General features: G+C 50.2%; 1 protein-coding gene across 1 annotated transcript in view; it reads left to right on the plus strand.

The window, feature by feature from the left end:
• The first annotated feature begins 4,517 nt into the window (after positions 1-4,517).
• Positions 4,518-17,658, plus strand: part of CUNH8orf74 (chromosome unknown C8orf74 homolog) — a 23,916-nt gene continuing 10,775 nt past the window's right edge. The window contains exons 1-2 of the mRNA XM_006028158.1: positions 4,518-4,565; positions 6,867-7,059. Coding sequence (XP_006028220.1) covers positions 4,518-4,565; positions 6,867-7,059 — 241 coding nt within the window. The remainder of the gene's footprint in view (positions 4,566-6,866; positions 7,060-17,658) is intronic.

Raw genomic sequence — 17,658 nt, forward strand, 5'->3', positions numbered from 1 at the left:
CGTGCATGATCGGAGGGCAGGAGAACAGGCCTTATGAAGACAGGCTGAGAGCCCTGGGACTCTTCAGCCTGGAGAAGCGCAGGCTCAGGGGGGACCTGGTGGCAGCCTATAACACCAGGAACTGGGAGAATATCTGTTCACCAGAGCACCCCAAGGGATGATGAAGTCTAATGGTTTTAGACTGGACATAAGGAAAAACTTCTTTACCATTCGAGTCTCCAGAGTCTGGAATAAACTCCCCACAGAAATGGTGCAAGCACCTACTCTGGATACCTTTAAGAAACACTTGGATGCCGATTTTGCTGGGGTGATCTGACCCCAGCTGACTTCCTGCCCCTTGGGCAGGGGGCTGGACCTGATAACCTCGCGAGGTCCCTTCCAGCCCTAATGTCTAGGAAATCTGTGAAAGCACTGGAACAAGTTACCTGGAGAAGTTGCGAAGTCTCCATCCTTGGAGGTTTTGAGGACCCAGCTAGACAAAGCCTTGTCTGGGATGATGTAGCTGGGGATGGTCCTGCTTGGAGCAGGGGGTTGGACTAGATGTGACCTCCTGAGGTCCCTTCCACCCTCATTTTCTATGACTCTATGAAAGTACAAGCCCCTAAAAATACTCAGAGAACAGAATCTTGCCCTGAGTTTTGGATGCATAACTGCACTGATGTATATACCCGGGCTAAAAGCTGCTCTCAGACATACTAGGGTGAATCTGGATTAACTTGACTGACTACAGGACTTTCACAAACTGGCCCTGCAGTCAGACTGGTGCCAGTGAGAGTAGTATTTGGCCCACCGCCTTGCAAGGGATGGTCAGTGTATAATTCAAGCAAGAGCTGGAGCAGCGGGCAGCTTGCAGGTGAACTGCGGAAGGGGCACGGAGCGCACAAAACAGAGGTTATCACAAAGAAATCACAGGAGTAGCTTTTTATAGCACCGAAGTGGTTTTGCACAGTCAGGGCCATCGGAGATGGCGCTGTCCGCTCATATCAGCTGACAGCCATCAAAGTAGACTCCCCAGTTAGTTAACAGGAGGGCTCAAACCACAAGGCTGAGATCGAGGTCTGCATTTCAAAACACTCCAGTCTTAATGTCTGTAGACGCCGGTGCGTGCGGGGGGGGGGTCTTGGTTTGCTCTGGTGCAGAAATGATAAGAGCCCGCTGCGCAATCCTCACCATCTTCTGACACTTGTGTCTCGCTCAGAGCCTGGCCTGGGCCCCTCTCTCATTTCCCGCAGCCGGAGGACTCGCTGGGGCCATCAAATACCCTCTCGGGTGAGCCAAGAAACAAACCTCTGCCTGCCCAAACTGCTTTGAGCTTATCTCATCTCCGAGGGAAACTGGCCCCTCTGTACCTTAACAAGCCTGTCTCACTAAGAGCGTTACCACCGCATATGCCGAAGCAACCTGCCGGGCAGCGGGGCTCCGGTCAGCCTCGGAGATTAGGATCTCCGTCTTTCATGACCAATGCACAACCAGCCTGAATCCTCTTCTTCTCAGGCCTCAGCCCCTCGTGGGGGTTTGCCTCACTGGCAGAGCACTGAGAGGTATCGAAATTGGGTGCTGGGATGCAGTCTCGGAGCAGAGCGTGCAAGCCCGAGCCCTTCACGTATTGCTTTCTACGGCTCCAGGTCTGACAGTGCGAGGCTCCAGGTCTGGGGCAGTGCGAGGCAGAAAGCCCTTCCTCGGTGCCTCCTAAAAGGCAGGCAAACATCACAAGGAATCAGTGCAGGGTGCAACATAAAATGGGACCCAGCCTGGGCCAGCCTGTTTCCTGGCCACCCTCCGAGGCCCGAACGGTGCACACACCGGGACTCAGCTTGCATCTCCTTTTTCCCTGACCGTGGGACCGCGTGTGGGGTCCAGTAGACACGGCTGTAGTAAGCATTATTCATTGTCACCGTGATCTACAACAGCAGGAGTACAGCTCCTGCTCAACCATGAGCATTAAATCCCCATTTCCACCTAGATTCCTCCTATCAGGGATCATCTACCTACTAGAGAGGGAGATCTGCAAGCAGCAACAGCATTTCCTTGCTGCCACACAGTGGTGCTGTTTTTATGAGACAGCACATGGTTCAGAGCTGCCGAGACACGTGATTTTGAAAAGAAGTTTGCAGGGCTTTATGGAAAAGTGAATGCAGCTATAACTGCACAAGCACTGGTAGGATGCACAGATGATACCCCGACTTTGATCCTTCCCTACGCCACGTGCATAGGATGGGGCAGGCGGGGGGTGAAAATCCAGCGTGCAAGACCCTTGTGTTGTGAGGAACCATCCACCTGTCTCTCAGGTGTGGCGAGATCTCCCCCACGCACGCCAGCTGGCAAGCATCACAGCAGCCTGTTGCTACGGCCAACTGCTCGTATCCGGTATCTAGCACCCGTGAGGCTGGTGAACGTGCCATCCGAATCACAGCTCTCCTTACACTTCACAAAAGTCACAGCAGCTGCTTTCAATGCTCCTTTGCTGCTAGGATCTTCCTGGCGAGAAAATTATACACCTGTGACTAAGGGCCAAGTATCCTCAACCGTTGCCAGGGATCCTGATTTTCTCTGATTTAAAAAAAAAAAAAATCTCCACTCTCCGATTAAAAATAAGCAACCCCAAACTCACATTTTTTCCATGATTAAAATGAAACACCGCTATATATCTCTCTCTATAGGTTAGTGGAGTTTCATTTAAATCACAGAAACATGTGGATTTGGGGTTACCCTTTTTTACCCTTGGGTTTGCTTTTACCTCCATACTAGATGGAGGAAAAAGTGCTTCTTTCGCTGCAGGCTATGCGCAGGTGGCTTAGCCTCCCCTTCCCATGGGGTAAGAATAGACATCAGGCATATGGCACAGCTCAGGCCCTGCCTCCTTTTACCTGCATGCCCATTATTCATATGTCCATTCACCAAGTGTCCCAGACTGGAACAGGGTTACAGGGAGGAAAATATGGGTGGAAGAAGACCCCTGCCTGTTCACAGTGAAGCCAGGGTTTTACTCCTGACCTCAGCGGGACTGAAGACAGGGATGAAGAGGCAGGGAAATCTCTTAGGACGTGCCCTTGGCAATGCCCTTTGCTCAGGGCATTGAACAGCAAGGTGGGCACATGTCAAGTAGGCTTGTGCGAGTCGGCAGCGATCCGATCCGGCCACTTTGGATGGCCGCGATCCGATCCAGAGCTCCAGACTGGGTTTCCGCCTTGATCCGGCCGAAGCTTCGGAGCCGCCTTGGAAATCCGGCCATAGGGTATAATGGGGAATCAATGAACTATCTATAACTTAGTTGTTTTTTCTGATTTGGATGAAACTTGCAGGGATGGTAGCCTTTGCTGAGAGCATGAAACCTGCCAAGTTTCAAGAAGATCAGTGCAGGAGTTTGAGGGGAACTGTACCCCAAATTCTTGAAAGCCAAACTAGGGGGGTGAAAACTGCAGGCATGCTAGCCCCTGATGAGGCCACAAAGCCTTCCAAGTGTCAAGGGGATGGGTGCAGGGGTTTGGGGGGAAGTGCACCCCAAGCTGCAGACAAGGAAAACTGGTGCCATGGGTGACCCTGCATGTGCTAAGGGGCAGCGAGGTGACAGTGGCAGGGATGGTGGCCTCTGCTGTGATGCCTGCCAGCTGTGGAGGAGATGGGTGCAGGGGGGTCTGGGGCCCTGCACCCCGAGCTGCTGACGGACAAAACTCGTGCCAAGACTGTCTCTGCCTTGGGGCAGTTGATTGTCTGCATTGAGTCTTTCCTCTCCTTAGCCTGGTTTTGTAGGTGCCAATTGATGCTCCTTAAGTCGTTATGTAGTAGCTAGGTCCTGTGTATTGAGCTGGTCCCGAGTCCCTGGTCCCTGAGTGAATCATGATGGATTGATCGGTAACTGGGAACACGGCAGCTTCGCAGCCAGGCCTGCAGCAGTGTCTCCCCTCCCGCCCCAAGAGGCAGTCCCACAGCACCCATGGCACCAGTTTTGCTTGTCCACAGCTTGAGGGACAATTCCCCGCAAACCCCTGCACCGAACTTCTTGAAACTTGGCAGGCTTTGTGGCCTCAGTAAGAGCCACCCCCCCCCCTGCAGTTTTGAACTCCCTGTGTTGTAATACATAGATGTGACAGGAGTTTTGCTTTCAAGAATTTGGGGTGCTGTTCCCCCCATACCCCTGCACCCATCTTCTTGAAACTTGGCAGGCTTCGTCCTCTCTGCAGAGCCTACCACGCCTGAAAATTTCATCCAAATTGGACTAAAAAACAACAAAGTTAGAGATATTTTATTGTTTCCCCATTACATAGCTGGATCTCGGAGGCGGCTCCGAAGTGCTGCGAGAAGCCTAACGAGGCCAGAGCTTCAACCCGGACATGCTGCTTCGGACCCTGAAGCGTCCGAAGCTTCTCCGGCTCGGAAGCTCTGTCCGACGCCTTGCACAGCCCCAGCGCCGAGGGAGTGGGTGATGGGCGGGAGGGTCCTGGAACGCGGGCGCCCATGGAACGTCGCCCGTCTGTGACCACACAACGCCCGGGCCACGGTTCCCTGTTCTCAGGAGGATGGCCGGCTTGTCAGCAGACGGGGTGAGGGCAGTGGTCCAGCTTCAGGTAAAGATGGGTTGCATTTAGCCTGCTGATTGCCTTATACAATACCAGGGTAAGCACCAAAGAACCCCCTGCACACAGGGTGTGTATTGCTGCCCTACCGCTCAGTGGCTACCAGCCCCAGACTCATGGTATAGGTTCCCAGCTCCTAAAACAGCGTGCCATGCCTCTCACGCTGCCTGCCCTCCATCAGGGTTCCCATCTTGGACCTCCTGGTCTTCATCAGTTGCTTGTCCTGGCCAGGACCTTGTCTTGACTCTCAACTTGACACCCTGGAAACTGGGCTGATACCTGGCTTTGACCTTAACTGCTTGTATGTTGGTAACCCAACCCCGACTCTGGGCTTAGTGTGAACCACTAGGCCTGACCACCAGGGATCCTGGTCTTCTCTGATAAAAAAACAAACAAACAAACAACTCAATTTTTGAGTTCAAAAACCCAAAATTCACCTTTTTCCATTATTAAAATGAAGCACCACTAATACATACATATAGATGAATAGTGGGCATGTGGGTAGAAGGAAGCAGGGCCTGAACTGTTCCACAGTAACTGCCTGATGCCAGCTCTTACTCTACGGTAAGTGGAGGCTAAGCCACATGAGCATAGTTTTCAGTGAAAGAAGCACTTTTGTTTCCATCTAGCACAGGGGTAAAAGCATAAACTTCGGGAATTATTGTAGGCAATGGTTGAAGATACTTGGCCCTTCATTGTATACATTTCTCACAAGGAAGATCCTAGCAGCAACGGTGCATTGAAAGCATCTGACATATATATATGGATAGCATCTGACATATATAAAATGAAACACCACTATATCTATCTATCTATACCTATATATAGATATCTGTCTCTCTCACTATATATATATAGATATATCTATCTATCGATCTATTGATCTAGCTAGATATCTAGATTGAATAGCAGCCTTCAAGTCCCTGCAGGGGGGCTGCAAAGAGGATGGAGCTGGGCTGTTCTCAGTGGGGGCAGATGACAGGACAAGGAGCAATGGGATAGATAGATGGATAGATAGATCGATAGATAGATATAGTGGTGTTTCATTTTGATCATGGAAAAATGTGGATTTGGGGTTACTTTTTTTAACCTGAAAATTGGGTTTGTTTTTTTTTTAATCAGAGAAAACCAGGACCCCTAGCTGACCACTCATGTCTTGGTCAGACCTGACTCCATCTCTATTGAGTACCCACCATTTGTTCCTCCCAAGACCCCAGATCTGAGCAGGCAAGAAAAGGAGTGAAAAGTTTCCACGTGGAACAATGAAATGGTGCATTTCAACCTTGAGAAATTGGTTGACAACCACTGCGTGCACAATCCCCCATCTAACAGCCATTGGCAGGAGGTAGGGCTGAGGAGAAACCAGAGGGAGCAGTCAGATCCTGCCCCCCTTACCCACCAATGGCTCAATACTCTGATCAGGGCTCGTGGACTTCACTCTAATGGAGCTGAGGCAGATCCTCCAAGAGGATGACTGCAAAGATCTGCCTAATTGCAAGAAGCCACGCATGTTATGCTGAGGGAAACCAGCTTTTGGGCTGCAGGGGTTACCTCCCTAGTAGACCATTGCCCTCTCTGGGATTACTTAAGGACCCTGCCTCTCATCACCTCTTCTGAGGGTGATAGAGGTCTCCTTAAATGATGGGGTGAGGGCAATTATCCAGCCCATTGATATTCAGGACCTTTGAGTGCAGTGCTGAGCAAGGAGCAGTGTGGAAGCTGAATCCAACCCAAAATGAACCCATCGGGTGCCTGAACTATCATTCCCCAAGGACCCACCTGCCCTCAGCCCTATGCAACATCCTTCATGGCAAGGACCAAGTATCCTTGGGGCAGGGACTGCAGTCTGCACCAGACCAAGAGATCTGGGTAGGCCAAGCGAAGGGCCTGAGGGTGGATCATGGTCCACCTCCAAGTAGGAACAAAGCCACAGTCTCTCTTCTAGTCCAGGCATTTGCTCACCTATGAAGCAGCATCCCGTAGACATTTTCATAGATTTCATAGACGTTGGGGCCGGAAGGGACCTTGCGAGAGCATCAGGTCCAGGCCCCAAGCTTGATACTGGGTGAGACAGACCCCAAAGGAAGGTCCAAGGGCCTGATTCTTCTCTCCCAGGATAAATCAGAAGCCACGTGACTCAACTGTGCCAGGTCCAACAAGAGTGAGACCAGAATCTGGCCCAAGGATCTTGCACATTGATACCCTTATTGGCCTTGCATTGCATCGACGTCAAGGGAGCTCTCTTGCCTCCTGCAATGCTAACATGGCCCATCTTTCATGTCTTAACACCAGAGAGAAAAGGGGCGCCGGCATCTGAGATTGCTGCTGGGCTGGGAAGTGTTTGATGAGGCGCGGGATCTCCGGCGGAGCATTGAGCTGGATGTTCTTCACGACAGCCTGGTGTTCGCTGCAGAAAAAGGCCTGCCCTGGCCCGCAGTAGCTGAGGTGGGAAAGCTCACAGAAGAGCTCCTGACGGACATGCAAGGTATGTGCCAACACTAGGAAAGAGACATGGCGTTCTAGACTGGTCTCATGTGAGTCCAAGTCAGGAAAGTGGAAGGCAGTGGTTTTATGCCAGTGTAAAACAGAGAGAAGGAAAGTCACGGCCTGAATGTTTGGGGGTTAGTTAGTAGCTAGGGGATCAGCTATGCCCATGCAACTCTACAGCAACCATGCTACGCCAAGTGAAGGAGTACAAGGTCACTGATGTCAAGACACCAGACTCAAACCCATTTTTCCATGACTTGTCCTAACCCTGCTCCTGCACTGCTTTTTCAGAGCAATGGTTACCGGGGCCTCAGAGAGATGTGCCCTGCCTTGTCCTGGCCTGACATGCCTGGGAGTGCCACCCTGCCAAACTAGTCTGATTGGGTTGCGCAGATATGCATATATGACAGGTTTACGGGGCCTGAAATCACGCCTTCGCCCTGTGACTTGTAACTGCAACCCCAGCACTTATCCAGCCCCTTCCATCCACCATCCCGAAATCTGTGTAGAAATGCTCCTGAGCTTCCCCACCCAACAGGCCAGAAGCAGATAAATATCACTGCTTTCAGCTGCCACGTGTGCACATGCCACATGCACGTGTGCACCTGTCATTGCTTGATGCAAACGCTTGCACGCCATTATAGGGATGCATTACCACCTGCTCCTGAAAGACCCTCTGGAAGTTCAGCACATGTGGCCTATGTTAATGTGTGTCACAGCTCTCTCTATTGAACGGTCAGCGTGGATGTTGGCAAGTTATTGCTTCTACTAGAGGATGAAGCTATCTCAGATGGTGCCATGTGCATCCTGGTCTCCAGTCCATACCCTTCTATCAACGCCTACTGCCTCTCATCATCATTGGCAATCCCTTGCAGTTGAGGATGGTTGTCTTCCATGATTGTCTTATCTGTGGGTCTGAAGGTGGCTGACGAGGCCTCTCCAGGATCGACAAACTCTGTTGCAGCTCGGGCACTTGTTTCCCTGCACGGTGGGTGGCTCTGGGTTCTTGGTTTTTGCAACTCCTGCTTTTCTGTCTCCTGTTGTTGTTTCAAAGTAGTGAGATCCTTGCAACAGACTCTTCCTCCATTTGGGGCAGTCCTGGGCAATAGTCTCCCATGAGTTGATGTTGACGTTGCATTTTTCAAGCTGGCCTTGAGGACCTCCTTGAAGCACTTTCTCTGCCCTTCTCTTGAATGTGCACCTTGACTGAGCTGGGAGAATAAAACTTCAGGAGTCAGGTGCACTCTTCTGGGTGCACCTAAGTGGCATCGACAGCAAGGAGGCAAGCTCAGGTTTGCTGCCCGACAACCCAGCATGCTGGCTGCGTACTTACCCTTTGCGTATGACTCTGGATTTGTGCAAATCCTAGTGTATTACCCCAAATCATTGGGCTGATTGACTGATCTTGGGCCACATTTTCTCTTACACTGATGGAAATCCCAAGGAAAACCTTTGAGCGCATTGGAATTGCTGCACTCTCATGCCTGGGATGTGGAAATCAGACTCTGACCCCAGATCCATCTATCAGTGTAGAACCAAGAGGGAGCTGAGGGGTCAAAAACCCTAGTGACTTTGGTCAAGTCACCTACTTTCCACCAGCATGGACGTGCTTACCCCTATAATGAGGGGGATCATATCAATTCCCTGATGGATGGTGCGGAGGTTAGTTTGTAGAGAGACCATTTTGCCCATTTTTACAGTGGTGTAGCCTGCTGAGGATCATCAGGGTCATGCTGATGCAACTAAAAGGAACAAATTAGCTTCAGAAGGCATGAGATCCATATAAGGGCCTGATCCAGCACACACTGAACTCTGCATCGCCCCACCAAATGCTGCCTGGGATGTTTGGACCAGGCTTTCATGGCTTCTCTGCTGCTTCTGGCACCTTGCCCTGCCCCTCAGGTTGACCAGAGACCAGCATCCAGGCAGAGCAGGCAGCTGGGGAGCAGGGAGAGCCTAAGCACAGTACTAGGACACACGCTCAGGACCACTCTGAGCCTCTGCTCTGCCAGTTGCTGGTCTCTGCTGAGTCCAATGCGAATGAATGGGTGAGTCTTATCTTGCTGCCCACAGTCACAAAGTCAGGAGGGAGACTGCATAGACGTGCCTCGAGAGCCTTCTCTCGTCAGGAGCTGAACATCTCCACTTGCAATGACTTCAAGGAGTGGTGTGAGCACTCGGCACTCTGCAAATGGTGCTCAGCACCGGGCAGGAACAAACCCCCTCCCCTGCTTGCCTTGGTTTCAACATGCATGCCTCGGGCAGAGATTTTCCAACCCCGAGATGCATATATCGCCTCTCAACACATGTATTATTCTGGTGACCTTGAAAGCATCATCGAGTGGGTTGTGTACTTACGTCCCAGTCTGCTGCCAAGAAATAAATTAGAGCTAATAGTGGCCTTGTTTGCTCACGAGATAATACAGCTGGTTCACACCACTGGGTGTGTTGTGTGTTTACACAGCACAAGTTTAAATAGAAAGGGGCTGCAAAGCTTGAGCCTTTGGACTTTGTCTTTCTTTGAATAATTTCTACGGCTCCAGAGTCCCAGGTCTGAACCTCCTGCTCCGTGATTCTCAGCCAGGGCCTTGTAGCATCCAGGGGGCCTTGAGAGCCTTTCAAGGGTGCCGCACGATGTTAGCTGTCTTAGGGGTGCAGGCATGATTCACAAGGCCCCCCCAGCTCCTAGTGTAAAAATCTATGAGAAATGTTGAGCGTTGCCACTGGTCCAGTAGTTCAGGAAGGATTGGGATCCCCATCCTAGGCTCTCCCATACAAGGGATGACTAACTCCCCCACTATGTCCTATTCTCCAAGCTGTAGTGGGCCTCTCATGGAGATGTTATCTCAATCCTACTACTCCCTTAGCTTCAGCGTGTTGCTTTTGATTCACACCTGTGTGTGTGAGAGGGGAATTGGGCCTGAGATGAGCCAAGACACAAACAGGCAGGCCAAATCCTTCCTTCCTTGGTGCCCTTGGAGAGAAGAGGAAGATGCAGCAGAAGAAGAGACGGGGAGGTGGCAAAGTTACAGTGCCACGATGTGGCACCCAACCACCCAAGGACCAACAGGAAATGGCCCGGGTTAGGGAATGGAGAGGGAACATCTTTGCATCAAGGGCCATACCAGGGATCGTCTGCTGTCCCGGTCACTCTCAGTCTCTCTCCTCGCCATACAAGCTAATCAGAGTCCAGCCAGGTTATGGTCAGAGAGAGAGAACCGGGTTTTGTAGTTCGTGTGTGGGTAGGGACACAACCACCGTCCCATCCCCACACCCACAGCAGCAACAACATGCAAACATCACATTCCCTCCTGCCTTCGGTTGTTCGATGCGAGACCAGCTCTGCTTTTCACTTTTGTACTGAACAAGGCTAAATCGCGCACTGTGGGTGTAATTCATGCTACAGCTGGCTGTATGGCCAGCGATTCTCAGCCAGGCAGCCGTGGCACCCTGGGTTGCCTTGAGATGCTTTCAAGAGTGCCCCGGAGGGCCACGCAATGTTAGCACGGTTAGATGTGCAAACATGATTCACACAACAAACCCAGAGATTTCAAACAGAAATAGGTAGTGTTAAAAAACATCATGGGCTCTTGTGGTCTTCCTGAGTTCTTTGCTTGATTATTTTTCTGTATTAAAAAAACAAACAAAAAACAAGTGAAGACTAAAAAATGGCATTTTCCAAATGGTGCATTGAGCCTATGAAGGGGTGCCTCGAGTCAGAAAAGGTTGAGAAGCACTGCACCAGAGTAACTAGAAGCTCAGGGTTGCACTGGGCCTGCCTGGATCTGGCCTTCAGTGGGGGCATCTACATGTGTGTTTTACTGTGGAGTTGACTAATTAGCTCCACAGTAAAGCATCACTGTCTACACATGTGGTGCTATTAGGCTGCAGTAAACTAATTCACTCCAATGCAGGATAATACTGCCCGACACAAGCATTATCCTATGGTGGAGTTATTTACTTCATTGCAACACATGCAGCGATCAGGGGTGACGGGGGCACGAGGGTGCTACAGCATGTGGGGTGCCGGCTGGCTAGCATACTCGTGCCCCAGCCAGCCTCTCGGCAGCTGGGTTGAGCCAGGGCTCGCATCAGAGCAGCCCCAGGCTGGCAGGCTGACCCCCTGGTCTCCCTGCCAGCTGGGGCTGCACCACCCCGGCGTAATGTGCTGTGGTCCTGGGCGCATGTGCAAACACTGTGCCCGAGAGCAATAAACTACAGTACGAACTGCGCTGGAGTTTATTGCTATGTGCTAACTGCACGTGTAGATGCGCACAGTGGGGAAGTCTGTGAGGACAGGCACAAGAACAGCGTACTAGCTGTTACATAAAGCCTGTTCACAGTCTAGGGTGGATCGTGTTTGCCTAATGCCAGCTGCAAAGGCCTGGCCATTATTGCTGTCGGCAACTTGTTTGCACTGCACATTTACTCTGGAGTTCAACCGGGGCGGACAAAAGCTGTGAAGGCAGTAAGACTCTGGCTCCGAGGACAGCACAACGTGACGGGCGACCCAGTAAAAACATTCATTGATTGGGGAAATGTTACCTCTGTCCAAGAGACTGGCTTCAGGCTTATGCACTGCTTATACCCTGCTCATACCAAGGGATTCCAGGGGATTTACATATGCACGGTTCTTTTTTGGAGATTTCTGCTGTTTTATTATTATTTTTTAAGTCATACTAGTGCCTAGGAGTCACGGTCATAAACCAGGATCCCTACCCCAGAGATCTTACCATTTTGTCTTATAAGGAAAAACTTCTTCACTGTTCGTGTGACCAGACTCTGGAATAGACCCCCAGCGGGGTGGTGCAGGCGCCTACCCTGGAGAGCTTCAAAAGGAGACTGGATGCACACCTTGCTGAGGTTATTTGACCCCCGCAGTCTTTCCTGCCCAGAGCAGGGGGGCTGGACCCCATGATCTCACGAGGTCCCTTCCAGCCCCAAACTTCTGTGAATTTTAATATCACTCAGTGTCAGGATGCATGAAAAGTTTTCAGTGAATGGAGAGGACTGGAGACTTACCATCCATGCTGTGTAGCACCTGCCTGCCTGCATGCTCTTGCCCTACAGGAACTGAAAGTTAAATCACCATAACTTACCATTCAGTAAAAGGTGATGAAGTTACTGTAGGGTACCGTGGGTGCAAACACACAGTGTAAATTTACCCCAGTGTAAAAGCGCAGCAGACACGTGACACAGCCTGGCATAAGTCACTCCTTGCCAGAGTAGTTAACTCTGAGAAAGCAAGGAGGTACTATAAACTAGTGAAAGTTTTACTAGTATACTGGCTGCGTGTCCACTCTCCTGGTCAAGTCCATTCCCAGGCAGCTCCGTTGGACCACGTCGTGTGTCTTAGCCCCGCAGGGTAAGGGTATGCCCATGAGCAGCCGACGCTGGGATCTGGGACAGACATTGGATAGGCTGGTTTCATTTAAACCAGTTAAGTCTGCTACTAACTACATCCATCCAGGTCTATCTCACAATTTTGCTACCAGACTTACGTGTCTTAACTTCTGTTCTGTTATAGGTTTAGACCGGTTTCTGACCACCTAAACTGGAAAAAGTGTAATGTCTGTACCTGCCCACAGTCCCTAGACCTCGCTGCAATCTGTTCGGTCCCCCAAACCCACTGACTTTGCTACCTTTTCCCCCGGGGCCACAACCTCTGTTTTTGAGCATGCATTATGAAACAGGCTCTATTCAGAACACCCACTGCTTCCTAACAATTAGATTAAGGCTTCATTTAACGTCACAAGCAAGTTGCATTTCCCTTTGCAGCCGGCCCGGGTAGGAAGGGTCGCAGCGCAGCATAACAAAGTAGCAAGCTGCTCTCCGCTTTCCCTGCCAATTCGAAAGGGAAAGATCGATGCTGCTTCGTTTACAGTCAACCCCGCTGAATAATGGATGGGGGAAGCTAATGATAGATTGAAATCTTGGGAAGGAAGCCAGCGCGCACCAGGAGTTAATCTCCAAAAGAAAAAAAAAATCTTTGTCGCAAAAACAAACAAAAACCCATTTTGGATTGAGAAAAATTGGCATTAAAAAAGGCTGCTTTTGCCAACTGGGATTTTGTGAGCGCCTGACAAATATAAGACCACTTTATTAGATAGTCAAGGCATCTGTCTTCCAAGCTAGCTGGGCAAGTTTTAACTCTCTTATTGACTATTACCAAGTGTGCCAACGGCGTGCTACCTGCTTTCCGGATAGCAACAGGACTTCGCGGTCGTGCTCCTTTGGGCAGTCACTGACGCCTGCTCCATGTGGGTAGAAAAATGCTCCCTTGGGGTGCAGCTACATGACACGTAAATTGGCTTTGCTGCATACGAAAAGGTGGGGTGGATGCAAAACACCCAGCCCTGTTGCACAGGAATCCCTCGAAGCCAGAGAAACGGCATGCAGGCTTTCACTCGAATCCCCTGGAAAAACGTGGAATGACTTCACTGCTTGGGAAAGCACCTACGGAAACCAGAGCCGCTGCACAGCCTCCGCGCTCCTTCGGACACGTCGCTGGTGCTCCCTCTACGACACCGTGCTGAGCTGGATGGATAGGGCTAGCGTGAAACACCTAGGTAACTCCATTGATTTCAATGCACTTATTCCAGGCTTACACCAGGACGAGCAACATTGGGACCAGGCCCTTGGTGCCAGACACTCAGTGAATAATTTATCTGAGGGTAAAAGAGGGCTCATATGAGACCTGACCGTGTAGACGCTCCTACCCTGCAGTAACGATAAGAGCACACACACACAGTGACTACGGCTGACACGGGGGACGGCTCTGCCTCTTTAATCCCGCAGCAGAATTGCTATATGCCTTTCCCCTCTTCCTGTGCAGTGGGGGCGTATGGAGCAGCCACCGGGAAGACTGGAGAGACCAAAGAGCAAGCTCCTTCCTGGAAGAGGCAGACTGCAGTCAGCATCAGCTGGTGTTTAGAAATACAGGACAGGAGGCCGAGGTGTAGCAGGACAGCCCTGACGCACAGGACAGCACTGGCTGCAGCAGGGCTGGTGGCAGCAGTGGCTATAGTTGCACCTGTCCACAAAAGCAGTGCCCAGGGCTGCTACCTCAATCACACCCCCCGTTACACTACTTGCGGTAGGAGCCCCGTCTTGGGCTATCAGGTCTAGTCGCCTTTTTTTCACTGAAAAAAAGCCCAAACGAATCCCCAGATTCCCACTTCAAGCCGTCACCCACAACTGCAAGGAGCAATATCCAAAACCCCAAGAGGGCTGAGTTCATCACAGAGAAGTGGTGCGGGAATGGCCCTCCAGAGGCCGTGCCAGAAGCAGGATCGGTCCTGTCCAAATCGTCCTATGCACATCCATAATCGAACCTCTTAGTACTGACACGACACAAGACATAGCACCCAAACCTGCCCCAGGTTACAGCCAGGGGACCCGGGCAGCCAACACCCAGCTTCTGTGAAAGGTTAACAGATGCTCAAGAGATCCCAGGTAAAGTGCCATATATTGAAATAGAATTAATTCAAGTATGAAATAGAAGAATAACCCAGGCAAAGCATAGGGTGGACCATGGGCATTTGCGCTGTGCTCCATCCTCTCTGCGCCTCTGCATGTCCAGCAGGAAAAGCCCAGATCCTCTGCAGAGAGGCATCAGTGCCCATCACAGGTGAACGATGCCACTAGCGCACGAGCAGGCCACACATCCGTAGTAGCGGCGGCCGCCCTCCAGGCAGCACCAGGCAGTCAGCCTCTTTCCGTTACTACTCTCCTTTTCCTTTAGCATCTCGGGCCTGCTAATTACTGCCACTAAATATAGGTTTCCTTAGCAGTTAAACTTTGGCCTCTCCTTCCCCTGCTTCTTTCCTGCAGGTCTCAATGTGGAAATCATAAGGACCAGACTCCATTCTCAGCTGCGCGGGGATAAATCCAGAGTAACCACCACTAGCGTCCAGCAGAGCTACTCTATTGGCATGGGAGTAACCGAGAGCCCTTTGCACTCGGGGCGTCAGGGCAAACTCCAAAACCGCTTGCCAGCTGCTGTGGATGGGCCTGATTCTGAGCCGTGGCTCCAGTTGGAAGGAGGCAGCTCCGCTGAAGATAATAACCTTGGCAGAGATGCAACCTGAGATCCAAAGCAGACCTGGCACACTGATATTTCAGCCACGGTTCAGATTGTAAATGTTTTGGAGTGTTTAATTCTGCACCAGAGCCAGACACCGGCATGGGCGAACCGGGTGGTCACCCGGGGCCCAGACAGAAAGGGGGCCTGAAAATGGTAATGTTTTCCCATTGTCTAATTATTATTATCATTATCTCCGGTGAAGGGGGGGTCCAATACAAAAAGTTTGCTCGGGGCCACCAGGAGTCGAGGTCTGGTGCTGTTCTGCATTTGTACAGCATTTGATATACCTGGTGCATCAGGGCTCTGGTCCAGGACCAGGGTTCCTGGTTGGTGCAGTAGCAATCAATCATGGTCACGGTCATGCTGAGGGGAAGGCTGGTTTTGTAGTTCAGGCCCTGATGAGAGTCAGTATGTTGCGGGCACGTCTACATGTTCATTAATGCGCCTTAGATGCTGAGCATTTAGTTTAGTACTTTCTTAGTAAAGTACTAACTAAATGTGCGGTAACTAAAGTTACTGTGCAATAGCACCAATGCACGCCTATTTTGTGACGCTTACTGCGCATTAGCCTAATAACATCGCACAGTGGGCTATGAGCATGGTTTTTAATCGCCATGTGACTGCGCAGTGTTATTAGGCTAATGTGCAATAAAGCGTCTCATGTAGATGCGCCCGGTATGTGGCTTTGGGAGATGAGCTTCACTCTCCTTTATACTGCTCCGGTAGCAAAAAGTGAGCTTACATTATATTTATCTATTTATACATACATTATATATTTATACATTACATTATACATTGATATATATATTTACGGAGCCTAGGCTCCGTAAATGAGGTGGCATCCTGTGTAAATGAGGTGGCATCCAGCTGTCCGCCTGTAAAACGGAAACAACTCCACTCCTTCCTTTCTCGCACTCATGCTGTGTGGTGCCTATTCATATTTTGAGCACTTCAGAGTAGGGCTTCCCTCTGGTGATATAGGTATAGAAGGCCTGACACCATATGGCCCCAAGCTCAGCTGTGACCTTGAATTGCTGGTGGTGCCTGTTTGTAGCAACACCTGGCAGGAGCAAGCGCTGCTTACCAGCAACATAGCACCGGGGCACTGGCCTGCCGCGGCTGACAGGTGCCAACTGAATCAACAACAATATATGTTTCACCCCCTTCCTGCTTGTCCTGGAGCAAAATGCATGCAAAGTGCTTCTGTGTTTTGTGTGTGTTATTTTTTACCCGGTGTTTTCCTTCTTGTACCTAAACAATATAACAAAGGCTTGGGAGTTTTATGCAGTTTCCTTAGGGCCATCTTTTCAAAGGAGCACATTTTCTTTGTGCCTCAATTCCTCTGTGCAAAACCTGCATTTGCTAGGGGCCAGAGGCCATGCCAAAATTGTCTCCATCAAGAGGCAACACACAGACCCATATCCTTGGACTTGCCTAATTCTCATGGATTTCCATAGAATCAGTGGTGGTCAGGCACCTAAATACCTTTGTGGTCCACATCCCTGGTGATTTCCCATGTTAAGACCAAAGGGAAATGAGGCCTTTAATCTCTGTATCAGCCCATTCTTTGCTGCCTCACCTGAGTTTCCTGAAGGGTTTGGCTACAATCTCGCCCATGAATTGCCCGAATCGGCTAGGATTGCGGAGCTTATTAACCAGATCTCTTCAACCTGGTGTCTTTATCTCCCCGGGGTCAACCTTCTGAGTTTCAGCTCAGAAGCATCAGCAATCGATATGGGTGCTATTGCCATGCATTCAGCTAGCTTCTCTGCATCTCAGAGAATGTAATTAGGGCCACATAATTAAGCTTTGCAGCACCCAAGGTAGGAATTATCATCCCGCATCGCAAAGAGCTTAACACAAGCTCAGAGAGAGGATAAGTGCTTTGCTGAAAGGCATGCAGTCTTCTAGCGCCAGAGGTAGAAACCTAATACCAGAGTCCTGTCTGAAAGTCCCCTACTCAAGCCATAACTAGACTTCCAGGCTGTTCATTTTTTGTCTTCACTTCACTCCGCACAGACGGTAAAGGTAAGATACGTTTTTCCCATTTACCCTCCAGAAATAGCCTCCAGTTTTGTAGGCATAATGCTGCGCCCCAAATGAAATATCAATGCAAAGTCAGCGTTGCCCAATTAAACATCTGATATGTTATGCCTAGTCAGGTATAGAGCCAGTTAGAAACTTCACGGGCTCTCTACTTCATTTTTTTTCTAAGTAAACATTTTTTCATAATAAACTCAAGCTCTTCCTGGGGGGGGGGGGGGGGATATTTTTCCCCCCAACAAAAAATGGACGTTGCTGTTTTCTTTCCTTTTTGTTAAAAATAATGTGCCTCGTCTGTTCTGTTTTTATTTTTTATAACACATATGCCTGAAATGCTGGCCTACTTTTTCATATAATGCACATCCATAATTTTTTGGCAAATGAAACATCATTTTCAAGAAAAAAATTCTTTGACATAATACCTCAATAGATCATCGAGTCCAACCCCCTGCATAGGCAGGAAAAAGG

The sequence above is a fragment of the Alligator sinensis genome, unplaced genomic scaffold (assembly GCF_000455745.1).
Source record: "Alligator sinensis unplaced genomic scaffold, ASM45574v1 scaffold393_1, whole genome shotgun sequence".
In the NCBI taxonomy this organism is placed as follows: domain Eukaryota; kingdom Metazoa; phylum Chordata; order Crocodylia; family Alligatoridae; genus Alligator; species Alligator sinensis.